The 18281-nt window shown below is 35.1% G+C and overlaps 1 protein-coding gene across 5 annotated transcripts in view; it reads right to left on the reverse strand.

The window, feature by feature from the left end:
- ZNF236 (zinc finger protein 236) overlaps positions 1–18281 on the reverse strand; it is a 68109-nt gene that overhangs the window by 30033 nt on the left and 19795 nt on the right. For 4 of the 5 annotated variants that reach the window (XM_052703826.1, XM_052703828.1, XM_052703825.1 and 1 more), the window contains exons 7-16: positions 17961–18107; positions 16712–16783; positions 13271–13474; positions 11560–11788; positions 9231–9503; positions 7192–7395; positions 4157–4301; positions 2742–3002; positions 2300–2550; positions 1785–1886 (exon numbers count right to left, since the gene is read on the reverse strand). In XM_052703826.1, the coding sequence (XP_052559786.1) occupies positions 1785–1886; positions 2300–2550; positions 2742–3002; positions 4157–4301; positions 7192–7395; positions 9231–9503; positions 11560–11788; positions 13271–13474; positions 16712–16783; positions 17961–18107 (1888 nt within the window). The remainder of the gene's footprint in view (positions 1–1784; positions 1887–2299; positions 2551–2741; positions 3003–4156; positions 4302–7191; positions 7396–9230; positions 9504–11559; positions 11789–13270; positions 13475–16711; positions 16784–17960; positions 18108–18281) is intronic. The other variant, XM_052703829.1, reaches the window with a different exon arrangement.

Below are 18281 nucleotides of genomic sequence, written 5' to 3' on the forward strand. Positions count from 1 at the left end.
AAAAATTCTGTAGAAGTACTGCAAACAAACCTGAAAGAAAGAACAAGTTCTGAGAGGTCTACGCAGACCTACGCATCAGCCATCTGTATGAAATGCATGTATTCCCCTTTTCCTTAAAATTAACAAACAAAAATAAAACCTGAAGATTTTCTAGGAACTCTGATGCTGTTCTATTAATAAACACTGAGCCAAAATATTTTAATAAGAATACAGCCTAAAAATGCCAAGAAAATTAAAAAAAAAATGTCTAGAACTTGAATGATCTGTCTAGCTGATAGGAAAAAGAAAATAGGAGCATGAAGCACAGATGCAGACATAGGGAGAGGGTCGACCAATTTAACGCATGCATCCGCGCAAATGCTTACCTACCTGAAATTCAAAAATTTTGTAGGGCTCCAGGATCTTCAAGGAAACTTCAAAGAGTTGAGAATCTGTGGATGAGATTCCAAGTAGAACAGGAAACATCTTATACAAATGAGCTTTAGGAAAAAAAAAACACGTTTTGATTCTCCAGTACCAATTTTACAATTGTGCTGATGTATATTTCTGATGAAAGAATTGTTTTGTAGGATCTAGAACAATTTCCTTTCCTGAAAAAAGCATTAAGTATTCAACACTTACTTAAAGAAGAAGATAAACATGCTAGGAACTGAAGTCTAAAATAACAAAGCAAGGTTTAAATAATGTTTTTTATAAATTCAAAAAAACAGTACAAATCCAAAATTAAAAAACCCACCACCACACTGAAAGTAACACTGATGGTGAAAGTTTTCACCTTTATTCTGTATCTCTTATTGCTCATTGGGACAGCTGTAAAAGGTAATTTATAATAATCTATAGGGTTTTAATAGAATCTGTTTCAGTCCTGCTTAATAAAAGAGGAGCATAATCTATTTTCTCAGTTACACACAGAGTAGCATAACCTAAAGAATTGAAATCTGCAACAAATTATCCTATTTCTTCACAATTCCATGCAACTTAGCAATAGATTATATTTTTATGAAAGGCTCCATACAATTAAGAGGGAATGAAATGAAGAATAGAGAAGTTTAGCCAGCAGGGATATCAACTACTGATTACCAGTTACATAAAGTTCTTTGCTGGAGTCAGAAACAAATAAAACTCTGTCAACTTAACATCCCCGCCCAACCAAAAAACTACTATCTTCATACAAGCACCAACTCAACAGAGCCAACAGCAAAAAGCAAAGCAACACAGTAATTTCTTCATAATGCGTAAGCATTCCTTATGCAGATTTCTGAGTATTTTATAGCTAAAACAAAGAAGTTTCCAAGTGTTTATGATCTCTTCATTTGTCATGCATGTAGCTTTACAGAAATACAAAGGAAATTGCTGTCATTAGCTGACTTTTTACATGATTATATATTTTACGCTTTTTCTATAACAAATCTCAGCAACTACTCAGTCAAATCTTAGACTGCTTCTGATCATCACAGGTTCTGAACAAGTACAGCTAGAGCTTTCACAGTAATTATAGACAGAATCATGGAAGGAATATAAAATGCCTGACTACAAATCTCATAGTTTTATGGCTAAATATCAGCTCATAAAAGGAAAAGCTAATTATATTTAAGTATTCAAAATATTCTACCAGATATGGCTTCAAAACAGTAATTTAAGAAAATATTTCTGCAAGGTTTCTTATATTGCAGTTACTTCAATTGTGAATGCTGTTTCAAAATGCCTTATGATAGCTATGCTGCAGAATAAAATTTATAAAGATTACTTTCAAAAGCTTTATAAAATTTTTATTTATTACTAACCTTGTGATAAGCCCTGTTGATCAAATGACTGCTGTGTTATAGATTGTTGCTCAAATTGAGTCATGTTTTCCTGTAAAGCGTGCTGCGATGTCACAAATCTATCTGAAATGGGGGAGAGAAGGGAATTGGATAGAAAACAAAAATAGAAAAAAAAAAAAAAAAGATGTAATTAACAGGACAATTCATCTGTTCCTAAGAATTTTATAGTAATCCAAACTTTTCCTCTACTAAAATTAAAAAAAATTAGCTGAATACATATATAAGCCTTTGATTATTGCAGGCTTCAGTAATTACTAACCAATTACACAATGAAAAACACCAAATAAAAATATGAGATATGCACAAGTTTTATGCCAGTATTTTTTTCCTATGTATTTAGTAATTTTATTTGATGCAGATAAATTTTAGTAAGTTTAATATACACTATTCTTTTTAACAGCATACCTAAACTGTATAATATATCAAGTTGTGAGCTTTTACTCCCTTTATTGCTCCGGTTATTTTCATATACTCACCCTCATCTTGCTCTAAAGGTTGATCAGCCAACTGTTGTTCAAGAGCTGTTTCTTCTGTGCCTCCTACTGGCTGCTGGTCTAACTCTAAAATTGCTTGCTGATCTGTTGCAACAGCTTCTGACTGCTGCAGCTCATCACTTTCAATCTCTACTTGCATCTGTGCAGAAACATGAATGCTCTGTTGATCTACTGTAGAATCATCTATTGAAGTAGACTGCTGATGTTGCTGAAGTTGCTGTGCAAGTTCATACCTGCAATGAAAGGCAAGAAAGTCTTTTTATGGCTTAGACACAAAATTTTTGTCAGAATTTTTATTATACACAATAATCTACATCAGTTACCCATAAGTATCCTTTTTGATTATTAGCAATTACTAAATCGCCTTTCAAAGTATTTTTAAGGAAGGACTGTTGAAGGATACGTACAAAAATCATAAACGTACCTATGAGTCTTCATATGTTTTTTACAGTTTAATGAGGTTTTGAATGTTTTTTGACAATACGGACACATATACGGCCGAAGGTCATTATGGATCCCCATGTGCCGCCTGAGGCTACCACCAGTAGTGAAGGCCCCGTTGCATATAAGACACTTAAAAGCTTTCAGTCCAGTATGTGTTCTAATATGTGCTTTCAGAACTCCTGCTGACACAAAACCTCTTCCACACTGAGAGCACTTAAAGGGCTTTTCACCAGTATGCGACCTTTTTAAGAGAAAGTAACAGTTAATTTGCTTGATTCTAAGAGACAGTAAGATATTAAATTAAAAAAAAAAAAAAAGTAAAATACAGACACTAAGGCTGCATGCGTGGAAGCAGGCTCAGTTTAAAAAAATCTGGATATTAAAGCTTTAATAATTTATATATGCCCTGCATACCATCAATGGCAGAGCTAGAAGTAGCACTTTCTTGTCAGACTTGCCTGAATTAAAAAAAATTTGTGTTGAAACAAATATACTCTTTAGATTAAGATATTACCATTCACATGTAATTCGTTCATTTTAGCTAAAATCGTGTCCACAGAAGTTCAGAATAAAACATTCTTTACTTAAATCATAGTAATCTTCCCCTCCCCATATTTTTTTCTTAAGTTATTCATAGATTACAGAACAGGAAGCAGTGCTTGATAACCTGACTAATGGCAGAGGCTGTGGGCTATAAAACTTTGCCAGATGGCTTGGAGCAATTTGATCTAACTTTGAAGCTATCCATTCCTTTTTAACACACAGTTGGATTAGTTACTACCATTGGTTCTCCTTCAACTGTAGTTTTTCTACAACTTCATGATTTTATGGTTGTAACGAACACCCACTCTATGAACTTCTACAGAACTTCAAGCAACAAAATGACCCCAAAAAAGTATGCTCAACTGCTCTACAAACTTAAATTTTTAGACTTAATTCATTTAAAAAATGGACACAGAATGAAAAGCTGATTTCCTTCCCAAATAACAGCAGTTACATACAAAGCAAATTATCTGGAGTATGCTATTAAAAACTATTATAAGAATTTGCATGTAACGCCTGCAATTTTCTGTAAATCATTCAGTAAAAAAAAAAAAAAAGACTTCAAGTGTCCCTTCCAAACCCTGGCCATTCTCTGATTCTGTGCAATTCCGTTAATGAGCTGCATAGCAAACACAACCATGTGTACTGCCAGGATTACATGCAGTCACAAGTTATTCCAAAATCTCTTTCAACACTACCAGAAAAATCACTTATCCTTGGTTCACTCCTTAAAAGACAATAAAAACAAAAACAGCCTCTTCAAGCTTCTCTTTTTCAGAGCACCCTGTAAATTTCATGCTTTTCATTAAGAACTGGTTTGTACATTTCCTTTCTCCTTTGTGTTTGTTTTACCTGATATGTTGTTTAAGATGACAAGATTTTTTATAGGCTCGATGGCAATAAAAACATTTATATGGTCTGTCTGCATCATTCACAAAATTACTGTTAAAATAATTTTGGAAGAACTGGCTATTCCTTGGAATTGGTTGGATAAGACCTGCACAAAAAACACACACACAAAAAGGAACAAATCATTGTTAGAGATATTTGCGGTTATCTAAAAAGGTAGTATTTGAAAAATAACAATGGCTAGACTTTTAGTATGCTAGTATATGGTAGAAATAGCACATCTTCACCACCTATTTAAAAGGTTTGCATGTATCTATTTAGCATTATACATATTGTATCATGTGTGCTATCTTATAGATACAAATTATCACTAGCTCAGCCTCATTATATTGAGCCTCAGGAGTATCCAACACACCAACTTTCAAGAAAGTCAACAGCTAAGAATTCACGGCCCAACAGATGCTTCACATTTAGTCAAGTACCAAATATGTATCTTGTCAAATACTTAAAAAGCATTTGGTCTATTACAGTTTGTCATGACATATATAAAATTTGTTATGCACTGTACTCTGAAGTCAGTTAAAAGCATAGTTCTGGAAAACCAGTTAAGAGTTTCTGCTAATAAACATCCAACCACTGATACAAGAGTATTCTGTCTCAGACATAGACAACAGAAGCCCATCATTCCAAATGCTGTGACAAAACATGGACAATAGCAGAGTTCCCTCACGAACTTACCATCATTCATGCATCTGAACACAAAAATACTCATCACAACACCAGCACGAAAGACTAACAAACTGATTTTCAATAAAATAGCAAAAGATCCATTTATGATACTTAATAATCAGCAAACAAAACCCATTTTCAAACCGCTTCATATTCAGAAATGAAAGTCCAGTGGGTTTCTGTTGACTTTCTTTCAAGTATAATTGAAAAGATAAAGAGAGGAAATGAGAGAGATGACAACATCAAAACAAGAGTGACTTGTTCCCCCAGGTCCTATCACTATAACCACCTGTTGCTCTGCTTCCACAGTGAGGAAGTTATAGCCTGACATAAGACTTTCCTTCTGCTTTCTCTGGGCTGAACCAATCACGTGACCTCAGCTATTCCTCATACCTCTTGCTCTTCCTTGGACACTCTCTAATAGTTTTACATTCCTTTTATATTGTGGCACCCAAACCTGCATTCAGTGCTCAAGGTGAGACTGCACTCTCGCAGAGCAGGACAATCTCTTCCTACATCTGGCTGGTAGCGCTAGGCCTGATGCACCCCAGGGTACGGCTGACCCTTTCGGATGCCAGGAGACAAGGCTGGCTCATATTCAACTTGCCATTAACCAGAACTCCCAGATTCTTTTCCACAGAGATGATCTCCAGTCTCGTCTCTCAATCTGTACATACAAGCAGGATTACTCCAACCCAGGTGCAGAATCTGGCATTTGCTCATTAAATTTCATAAGGCTGAAAAGTGCCTTACCTGGCCCAGCTCTAATCTATCAAGGTCTCTATGTAAGGCTCCTCTACCTTAAGGAGGCATCAGCTCCTTCTAATTTAGTATCATCTGCAAACTTGCTTGGGATACATTTGACTCCTGTGTTCAAATCATTTGTGAAAACACTAAGGAGAACTGCCTCTAAAGTGGAATCCTGGGGAACCCCACTAGTGACAGGCCAACAGCTTTCCTTAACACCATTTACTATAATCCTTCGAACACAACCAATTGTTTACCTATGTATTATGTACTTGTAGACAACACATGAGTTTTGGCTGCATGCATTTTCTTCCCAGAATGTCAAACAACATTTCTGTAGTTCTCCCACATAACTGACCTTGCTTCCAGTATTCATACATATTGCTTTCACGTCTGAACTCTAGAATCCAGTCAAGACACATTTAATTTACCTCTAGTACTTTGGAATTGTCTGCCACATACACTCTGAAGAGACAGCTCTTAAAGCATGATCAGCATATGTGAACCCCAGTACCTTCAACAGCAGACTCCAAGGGCATCTCACTAGTTTCTTGTGCTGCCTGAACTCTGTTTTCCAGGTTTCAAAGTTTTACTGGCAGTTCTGCTACCACAAAAAATTTGAAACTCAATTACAGAGTGATCACTTCATCCAATGGGATCCTCTCTCTTTACTAGTAACAAATCCAACTGTTAGTAAAGCAGACTTGCCTAGTCAGCTACCTTAGCACTGTAACAAGAAGTTTTCTTCAAGTAACAATTACTCTTGCATACAGTAATTCTTGCAATGTAAGCAAAAGGAATTTCACAGAGAGATAAAGATTTTAGGATAGATCTATTATCAATGTGGTGTTCTACCATATAAAGACAACTACACAATAGACAAAGCAGGAGTTAAAATACTACCGAGTCAAAAACCAATCAAGAGTAAAGATCCTGCCCACTGCATTGACCTCTGCTACGTAATATATTATCTTAATTGAGATGTGAGACATCTTGTTCCAAAAAGTGGTTTTATGTAACGTAACAATTACTCTACAATAGAACTAAAATAACTACATTGATTATCTATAGCATGCTCAAGAATTATTCTGCCCCTTATTGAAATATTACCACTAATTCAGCAGAGGATCATAATTATACTAAATGTACTAAAATCATGTAATACTGACTCATTTAATACAGTAATTAGAATAAATGTGATGAGCTCAAGAAAAACCTAGGACATTAATTATACATCATCTTTTCAATACCAACGATCTAGAAATAGTTAAAATGCTCTAACTTACATAATGTAAAAATTAATATATTTCTTATTCGTAAGGCTTATACAGTTCCTGCATAAATAAAAAAGACTCTGTAATTCTGAAAAGACAGAAGAGTTCTAATGTAAGCAAACTATCAAATACCGCATTTAGTTGAAGCCTGATTTCTGATTACTTACTTCAAAGCACATCCTTCTCATTAAAGCCTGACTGCATTTGCTTTATTCAACTGTGACCTCTATTTTCCATATATTCTATATTTCATGTTTACAAGCAGGCAGAGGTTTACTGACTCTTTACCTAAATCAGTGATGAGTATGGGCTCCTGCAAAGGGATATCTGGTACAGGAACACTCGTTTTTCCTACTCGAACTTTTGCAGGTTTACGTTGATGTCGCATCTTTCTTAGTTCACTATGTTTAAAATGTGAAGCAATATGAGTTTTCCTGTGGCCAGACGTTCTAAACTTCTTGTCACAGTGAGGACAAGCAAAAGGCCTAACACCTGCAAGAGATTTAAAAAAAATTAGTTTCAAATTTTATTTCCATCTTCCCAGAAATGCAGTTTGAGGATACAGATTCTCTTTTCTCTATTTTCTGTTTTGGTTTCCGTCTGGGAGTTCACTGTTAAATATGTTTTCAGAGGAGATCAATAAAATGTAATCAATAGCAAATAAAAAACTGCCAAGTTACTAACTGGTTCTAACACTTCAAGCAAGCTTATTATTGGGAAAAAGAAGCGACAGCAGTTTTTCAAAGGTTGCCAGAAGCTATCAAAGAATTGCTTTGGTCAAATATCCTTCCAAAACAACCCGCTGACAACTGTGAGAAAAAGACAAATGAAATGTTATAGGACAAAAAACATGAATGGAGATGTAATAGTTAAAGAAATTCTGTATCAGTCTCTGACAATGTCAACAGTGTTAGATGCTTGCAGTCAAGCAAGCATGCCAACGACAATTTTTAAAGTGAGACTTTTTCACTACAAAATCCAGTAGCATTTTGAACAGAATATTCAGATTTGGGCACTTGCTCTTGGAATATATACTGGAGAACTTGGTAAGTTATAGAGACAGGCAAAGCTGATGCATTCAACTTCTGCCCAAGAAGAAATCTTGAATTTACAAGGCTTGCAAACATGACTGGGTACATCACGAAGAAAATCATAAATGGGAAAAAAATGTACAAGAATGTACTGTTCTTCATAATACAAAAAATAAGAAATTTCAAATGAAACTACTGGGCAGAATATTTAATGCAAGAGGAAGTCAACATAGAGGGCAAGACGAACCTTTAACCAATTCAGCAAACCTAACGTGACTGACAGAGAAAAAACAGCAAATACTCATTTCTGAGAGGCAGTGGTACAGTTATATGGTGAAGCTCCACAAGCACTGAACTACGTATTTTTCAATCCAAACAGTGCTTTGGATGATTGAATGAGTCTGATTTCTTAAATGTTTACTTTAAAGCAATAGACAAAAGTTTACAATTTTAAAGTAAAAAAAAAAGTTCTGCAGATGGATTCAACTTCACTATTTCATGGGTTAAAGGCAGACTAAGACCACAGTGAACACCAAATATATATAACCAATGAATGACACAGGAAAAGTTTTGCCACAAACTCCGAATTCAGCAAGAAAATGCATTTTACAGAATACAGATATAAACATGAAATTCTTTCATTCCTGTTTACATGAGTATCACATCACGATAGCTAGTTGAAAGCCTGTGTACCAATATGAACAAAAAACAAAAAGTGGAAAATGACAAGACAGTTCATCAGGAGTGGAAAATTCATTTAATCAATGCAGAAAGTAGAAGACCATCCACAGAAAAAGAGATCTTGGAGCTATTGTATATGGTATAAACAATAAAAAATCATATCAGCACCCAAGTTTTAGGGTATGCAATGCAAGGTTTTTAAAGTATCTAAATCAGCAAAACTACCATACATCTTACAGCAGAAGATAAAACGGGAAGTAAACAAATGGCCATGAGTGGCATAGTGAATTTATTGAAGACTGTAGAGAAAAGAATATGCAGATTAAGATAACTGACTAAGCTAAATCAGAATCCAAATTGTACGAGTTGATTATGTATTCCACAGCATCTAATACACTCACAATATCAACATTAAAAGAAGAGCTGATTCATCAGAAAACTAAACACTAGAAAGCTAGAGAAAAAAAATCAAGTTCATCATAAGACACTAGAAGTTATTTACTGTACAGTAGATGGCACGATAAGCACATCTGTAATTAAGCAATTAAAATTGTGTATTTTCCTTTGAGGCCTCACTCACATTATAAAAACACAAATGCAGCTTTGAGACCTTACCTGTATGTAGACGTATATGAACTTTTAAACTCCCTGAGGTGGAAAAGCATTTCATACAAAATTGGCACTTGAAAGCTTTAATGCCAGTATGTGTTTTTATGTGTGCTGTGAGAGTACTCTTAACGGCAAATGCACGAAAACACTGGGGACACTTGAATGGCTTCTCATGGGTATGAATGCGAATGTGACGCACTAAATCACTTGGTTTTTTAAATTCTTTAGAGCAGTATGGACAAACATGCCACCTTATTCCATTTTCTTCACGTATAGAACCTGGAAAAAAAAAAATAAAAACATTTGTGACTGAAGGATTTTAACCATTTTTTGTTTCTGAATTTCACTGTACTGTCACTATCATACTGAGTAATCTGAAAGAACGTGAAAACATTTTATAGATGCTACTAAAAAAACACTCTGTAAGATAATTCACTTCTTTGTCAGATACATTCAATAGCAATGAGCCATAATGAGAAAATCAAAATCCAAGAAACTCCAAGAAATCAAAATCCAAGAAACTTTGAAATTCAAACATTTTTATGCTATTGAAAATGAAGGGCAAAAAAAGAAAAACAGAGCTAAAAATGTAACTCCACAGAATAATAGCAAGAAACAGTTCACAGGCCACTCTGAATATAAGCATAATGCAATCCAATATACCGGTTAACTTAGAAATATCACATTTAACACAAATTTATCTAGCAGTGAATGTAACTCCAGAATCACAGCCACACCCACAAACTACTTAAATTACTAGACACTCACTGGATACTTTATACGGATCTTCTCAATATTCAGTAATGCTGTGAATCCTCTGAATCCCTCACAGTTCTCAACTATCAGTACAACGTTCTGCTTTTATCTCCATTTCTAATCAAGTTCATGATGTATATTTACTATTATTGAAAACAGCATCTGGATTATATGAAAGGCAGAGCTTACAGTTTGGCAGGTAGGGAAGGATTTCACTTTAGCCCAATAGAGCTACGGAGAACATAAATTTACAACTAAATCACTACTTTCAGGTTACAGACTTGCACTATAATTTTGTCATTTTTAAAGGAATAAAATTCTGTTAAGAGTTGCTCTGAATGCAATTTAAGGCTATTTCTCACAAAAGTTGTTTGATGATCCAAGAATTCTATTACAAAGCAACAACACACGTCTGCTGCTGACAAATGACAAAACAATGACAATGGAAGCTTCTGAATACTATTACGTCTTTGCTCTCTTTTAAATTCAAATACACTGCTTAATATATGAGATATTTACTCATTTAAATCAGTTTATAGGCACACCATGTGAACTGTGCCGGCACAATTATTTTTTTTAAAGTAACAAATAAAGACTCCTGTTTGACTGTATAGCATAGACATATTTTTGTTTGCAGTAAGGTATTCGTTATCTTTACACACACAGAATAAAACAGTTGTTACAGGCAGTGGGAAAATTTAATGCTGATTTTTATCAGTTACGCAGGGCAAGCTGAGGGGTTTTTTTGTTTGCTTTTTGTTTGTTTGGTTGTTGGTTTTTTTTTGTTTTTTTTTTTACTCTGGATCAACTTCAGCATCCCTTGCAAAATAAAAATGCATAATGCACATATTTATGAAGTTACTAGGGACACAGCCAAACGATTGGCCATCTCCAACAGGCCAGCCTCTGAAGTACAGCAGCCATACTTGGAACAAAGAACTTCTAGCAACCTTAAGGTCCAAGCAACCATAACACTAAACCTGCAATGAAGCACACTGTGAGAGAATATAGACTTGTACAAACAAAATAAAGTGTGGAGGCAGGATATTAACCTGCATCTGCGATGACATAATCACGAGTACTACCATCCCAAACATAGTTTTCATCAAAAGCACTATCCACAATGCCAATCTTTACTCCTCCTTTTACAGACTGTATCAGTAGCCATTACCTGTATGAGGCAGCAGCACTTTACCTATGTGAGGCCTCACTTCCAAAGACAAAAAGGAGAGCTTGCAACAAGTCTCTGCTCCAGGAGATACCAAAAAATCCCAATTAGCCTCAAAGAACAATGGAGAAAAAGGTATGGAAAATTTGTATTTTATAATTTTATGTCTTCTATTTTCTGTTTTATTCTAAGAACTTTCGGAAGATTTCATAGTATAACTTTACTTATTGCTACTCTGTCAACTAATGAAATTCATAAATGACGTTAATCATAACTTACACAAACACTGTATTTTAGATAACGTAGATGATCCACAATATGTTTTGAGAAATCCCTTTATGAAGTCATCAACATCCCCAGAAATACTGCAGTCCTTACTGCACAAAAAATAGCAAACAGTAGCAACATTACCAGGTAAAAATGGCGATTTTTTCTTAATGACCTTTTTTTCTTTTTTATCCAGTTTATCTGTGCTCTCTTGTTCCTTATCTTGTTCTGCATTATTAGAATCAGCCTGATGATTTGAGAGAGTCTGGACATCTGTGTTCTGATCCTGGGTCCCAGGAGTCTTAGCTTGGCTGCAGTCAGTAGAATGTGCAGAGACAGGAATTGAAGACAATCCACTATTCTCTAAAGCTTGCTAGATGAGGGAAAATAAAAATCTTCAGACTAGAAAAGAAGCATTCCCCACTTGCACCAATTTTTCTGAAATGACTATTCAGAAGGTACAACGCAAATATAATTAAAGGACTCACCTTTCAAAAATGTGCCAGCAGTCTCTATGGAGTCAGGCATTTGCCAGGAATATATAGCTAAGTCTTATACCCACTACGTAAGATAACAGTTTCCCATTAACGTTCAAATTTGAAGCCCATCGACTTGGAGAGAAGCCATAATTGGAATAATGAAAATAGAAGATGGCTATAATGAAAAAGGTAGCTAGGGAGACACCATCCCTAGAGGTGTTCAAGAAATATTTAGACGTACTGAGGGACATGGTTTAGTGGCAAATATTGGTGATAGGTGGACGGTTGGACTGGATCATCTCAGAGGTCTTTTCCAACCTTGGTGATTCTACGATGTGATACATCAAAAAAAGATCTGGAAAAGCTCAAAAGCCTCTATCAACAAATCATGGATAATTGTTTTACTGAGGCAAGAGCAATGCACCCATTTTACGTACGTCAGAAGAAACAGAGAGGATACCTTCATGGATGCTACTGCATCTGAGAAGATCTTGGATTAGAGACCTCAAGAATTCATTTCAATAGGATGGCACAAATATTTAATCACTTGGAATAAACCATTTTCTTTTTATTTTGTACAATATGTGTAGTACACTAAATGTTCATGCCTCAAACATTACTTTTTCTCTTCTTTTCAATATAGCTATCAAGACTACAGTTGTAATTCTGTATGGTTACATACAATTTTTCCACACATTAGAGATTTAGTACAGATAACATGCAGAACCTGAACAGAGCAACATAAAACATATGGGTCTTCCAAAAAAATGCAAGTGGTGTTTAACAGGCTAGGTAAGAATAGATAAAAGGTTTGCAGGATATCAGCAATGCTACAGATGAATACACTCCACCTGCTCCACCCTGTTTGCATCTTTATGCAATGGAGGCTTCAAAAAAAAAACACATAGTTGAACTACTGCCCTACAGCTCTTCCACTACACTACACAGTATTTCCTACTGCCAACATCAAGGACATATGATGGGCTAAACAAAACTCAACCTAGGAAGGAATTTGCACAGACAGTAAAGAATCAAATAGCCCGTATTAACTCTAGGAATCATTACCAATGGTTGCACCACAAGCTGCTTCTAGGCAAGAAAAAGGAACCAAAACATCCACATATGGGCGTGTCCACAGCTTTATTCTGTCATGAAATCAATATCTGCAATCTTCCTTTTGCTATATTACATAAAGCTGTATCTTGGCATGTTCCATTCCTACTCAATAGATCTTTACAATTCTTTTTCAACCAATAAATCATTTACAAATGCTGAAGGAACGCTACCCTTGAAAATGCTGAAGCCAAATATCACTAAAATAAAAATGATGAGTAAAACTATTGAAACGTAAAGCTGTTACCATACACGGCTCTTACCTGCAAAATATCTCTGTTGAGTCCCACAGCAATGTTGAGCTGCTGACCAGGTTGTTGAGGCTGGCTATTTTCTACAGCACCTGGTTCTGATAACTCAAGGAGTTGCTGGATGACATCAGTTACAGCCTGTTGTCCCTGATTAGCAGTAGCTGAAGACACCTGGTTTTCTGTCTGCTGAAGTAGTGGAGACCGGAAATGTGTGGCCTGAAAGATACAGTAGTACATTTTTAAAGGAAGATGAAAATATACATGAACAGTGCCTGCTGGGCTCCTTATCAACGTGCATAATCAAGGAAGAAGCTGAAATTTATGTATGTAATAACAAAAGAACCTTCAACCAGTTTACAGAACCCAGAGATCAACTACTGAATTCCACATGTATACGCCACAAGAAAGACGCACAATGCTGTCACAGGATTCTTTTCGTAATTTACATTCTACTGAAACAAGTCCCTTCAACAAGTAGCCTTTTATTAGCTGAGATGTTTTGTATGGCGTCATTAGTATTGTTCCACTGAAACACTTCAGACCAAACAAAGCGCAAACTTGTATTCCTTCACCTTTCAACCTTCAAAATCTCTCAGCTTTAAGTGGATCCGTTTATACTTTGAAAGTTCAAATACACACAGAGTCGTATCAAAATAATCAAAAAATCCTACTCTTGAAATCAAATGTATTCAGCACTGATTAGATCACTGTATCTTAGCCACCTTAGTAACAAACAGGTAGAAAAGACAGAAGAAAACAGTATTTCCTTTAAAAATCACAAATGAAGGCTTTCTGTTCCCTCTCATCAATATACTTCTCTTTTCTATAAGAAATAGACCGCAAGAGCCCACTGTTATCGAATGAATTGCCTCTAATCATTCCACTGCAAAAAAAGATGCATTTATATATCAACAGTCTTTTCAGATTCCAATTTAGCAGAAGTCCAATAAACATTTCACTTTCTGTTTTACAAAAATAAAACACATCATGTGACATTTTCACTGAAACAACACTGAAGCAAAGCATGTAGCAACTCCTTATAGAAACTACTTTTCTCCCTAAAACAGAGAAGCTCTAATACAGTGGGAAGCTGAGACTAAAAGATCTGTAAAATCTTCCAGGATCCTAAAACAAGAAATAAGTGTTAAAATAAGGAACTGCTTGACATCATCTTGAAAATTACAGCATCACATATCTTCAGCCACATATATATTATTTGTTCACATATAATACAGCACTTTTATATCCAGTCTCACAAAGGTAATCTTTTTTGAAAAATAATATGCACACATACACAGTTTGTTTTTAACCCTACCAAGTTAGCTTCTTCATTATGAAGAGTTTTCAGTGGTCTCTTCCTAGGTCCCCCTCAGAATACTTAAATATCTAAGTATCAAACAGTACAAAGTGTCATATTATTACTTTGTAATTCCACATTTCTTCAATTAGAATAATGAACCTTGTTATCACATTTGGGCTGTCTGACCCACTGAGTAAAACAGAGCACACGCTCTGGGTCAATTACTTCCCTAAGAAAAACTACCATAATTTCTATAATCACTGCAGCAGCTTTCTCCATTGCTATCAAACTTCAGGAAGTTACTCCAACAGTACATCACCCATACTAAATTCTATACATTAAGTGTTAGTTTGTCTAGCTTAGGTCCTCAAATTCTTTTTCTTCCTCTTTTAATAAAAAGGATTAGATTTTTCCCTTTTCTGCAAAACAGAAAATTAAGTGATTATTAAATATTTCCATCTGATGGGCAAAGTAGATAGAGCTCCTTTAATCTTTTCGATAAAAAACACATTGTGCAAAACTTTGGGAATTCTAATTGGTCTGATTCCTCTTGTATTTTTGAATACAGTTCATAAGAAGTGGACACTATAAACAGACATGATAAAAGCAAGAATTGTCAGAATGGAATAGAAACTGCAGATAAATTTTTCACTTTGACTTAAAAGACTTTTCCCAAACTTTGTGGGCAAGGAAAACTTCAGTTTTAGCTGGTATATTATTTATGACCTATTCAATCCCTATTTTAATGGGATTTTATACCCTTTGAATATGGCCTGCTTTCTTTTTCTACAGCGTGCGATTTTATTCTTGTTTCAGAACACATATTGCTTGTTTGTACCCTAATTCACCAAGTAATCCACTGATTTGTCTTCTTTATAAATTACAACTTTCGTATCATACAGATCAATGATGATTTTATATCCAGGTTGCTGATAAAATATTAACTTGTGTAGTGAAAATTATTAAGGGACTCAATCAGAAACAAAGTAACAGTGGTGACTCCCTGTAAATCTTATTGAAAATTTTCAGGAAGTTTTACTCACAATGCATAACATTCAATATGATGTACCATTCCATTTGAAAGTGGAAAACATTTTTGCTTTTTATAAGCTTCAGCAGAAGAGGAAAAAGTAGACTCATTAAGGGTGCAACAAGAAAACTAGCTCTACTTACAAAGTAAAAAAAAAAAAAGATGCTACATACAAGAAAAGCACTTACACTTTTTTTTTTTTAAAGCCATGTATGATACATCATACAGTTCCATGGAAGAATCAGAACATTCATCCTAGGTCAACAAATCAACAGGAACTGTACATAAACAAGCAAGCTGTGCATCTGACAGCATGGAAAAAACAGGTTTTACATTGAAGGACATTAAAGGAGAAATATTTGAAAACATAAGGCAAAATTACTGTTGATTCATCTTAGTTTAGAAGTTTATAAGTTTCAGATGATTTCATATGTTCCTTTTCCTCAAAATTCCTATAAATGTTACATTTTATCATTACTTCTTAAAAACAGAAGGTACCCTGGCAAGGGGAAAGAGAATTCCAGGTTCGTCTCTGCTGAATAAGAGTCAGGCTCTTCCCTCCCTGGTTTACTAAAACTACTACACATAAGTTGAAGCTGATTCTGCAAAATTGCATACAAACACTTGGTGGCCCAGGAGCTACTAAGGCATACTCTTGTAAAGATGCAAGCTTGAAGACCCTAAGCCTAAAAATGAAACTGGAGCCAGCACTCTCACTTGCTATGCAAGAATATCAGGCAGTTCTTGGAGGAGGGAGCAGTTAGGTACCTGTTGGGAGCAATGGATCTATCAATGGGATACACAACAGTGTAACATCTTGTGTATCAGTAACAGTGTAACATCAGTGTAACAGTGTAACACTTGCCACCATTCTGAAGAACTAAAATGCTTTATCAGAATTATGAGCTCAAAGCTGTATAACAAATGTGGGAATACAATCCATATAAGATCTGTTCAATTCCTAAATATCCAGTTACATTGATCAGGAAGTCTGCCTTCATCTGTTAGTTGACAAATCTATCACAGAGGACAACTGCAAATTTTTTTTCCACCAAGAAGCTGACAAAAGTCTGTGAAAGTTCCACCTGTTTTTAGCCTTGACAAACAAAAACTCTATACTTACATTCTTCCACTTATTATCAACAGGTTGCAAAAGATTAGCAGGAGATGTTGTTAAAGGCTGGGTGACAGAGTCCTAGAAATAAATTTTAAAAAGCATTTTTAGACTTTTAACACCAGGAAAAAAAAAAGAAAAACAGCAGAAGTATCAGTTCCACAGCTCATTTTCCCCACAATATGGGCTAAGGACAGAAAAAAAAAAAACTACGGGAAAAATTGCAATTGTGCATGTAATCACTAGTGTTGCTTCATAGTTTTATATACATTAAACACAAATTACAGGAACTGGTATCAGTTTCACCTGAGCTATAAGCACAGATGCTGCAGAAGACAACAGCAGCCTTGCAGTAAGTATATTTTTCAAGATGTACCTAAGTATGAGAATAATATGAATTCTTCAAATCAAGTGACTTCAAGTTTTGGAACGTATATACTAAGGACAATCATTGCTCATCCTCACATCCATATCAAGGGATGGCAGAGACATACCACAGACTTCAGCACAGGACAAGTACAATGGAGATTAGCTGTTAGAGAAGCTCTGCAAGTTGAGATCAAACTGAGGAAGACAGTTCTTATCTCAGAACACCAGTGCTACCACCTTTCTACAGCAATAAAAAAATCCATCATTAAACCTCTGCAACTTCAGATACTAAATTAAATATAGAGAGTTTAATACTCTCGCAATACATCAGTCAATTTTGTTCTACTTGTTAAGCTTTTTAAGACGAATTCTGTCTCTTCTATTTTGCTTATGCTACTGTATAGTTATTCCTTTCCATTGCCTTCATGCAAGCAAAGATGGACACATGAGGCAAAAATTATGGTAACACAATTCTCTAATATCAATATGCAATTCAAAAGGAAAATAATCGATCGAGCTAAACAAAGCAAGAAAATTACAGCTGGCCAGAGAAAGGAAATATTTAGTAGTAAGAGGTTTTTTTTCCATTCTTCCAATTAGTTTTGTTACATAGAGAGAAAACTCCTCTTTCCCATACAACCTGCAAGTACCAAAGCTATACTTGAATTAGATATATAAGAAAATCGTCACGTTTTCATCTAAACCCTCAAATTATAAATGGTGTTTCAATATGCAAATTATTTTTTTTTAAATGGCAAAACTTTGAAAGAGCAGAAGACATAAGAGAGGTCAAAACTAAAAACAGTTGTAACCATATGAAGAATTACTGGTTAAAACACAGACCTACTTAAACGCTTAAGGGGATTTTTGTGATTCAAGTGAAGCTTACCGCTGTAACATGAGATACATCTGTTGAAGAGCTTGCAGAATTCTGTGGACCACCCATGTGCATCTTGCTGATATGCGTGTTTAAACTACCCAAGCTTTTGAAGACACAGCTACATTCTGTACAGTTGTAGGTAGGGCCATTCTTCACCTTCAGGAAAAGGAAAAAGTTGAAGTACATTTTCCCTAAAACTATCTAATTTTCTTAGTCATTATTTATCCAGCTAACAAACATACACTGCCACTATAAGAGACAAAATATTTTATTTCCCCAATTTATTGATATTCTGTTATATAATCAGTTTGGAATCTTCCTGCTACAAAG

This window comes from Tympanuchus pallidicinctus, unplaced genomic scaffold, assembly GCF_026119805.1.
Source record: "Tympanuchus pallidicinctus isolate F22 unplaced genomic scaffold, pur_lepc_1.0 scaffold5, whole genome shotgun sequence".
Lineage (NCBI taxonomy): Eukaryota > Metazoa > Chordata > Aves > Galliformes > Phasianidae > Tympanuchus > Tympanuchus pallidicinctus.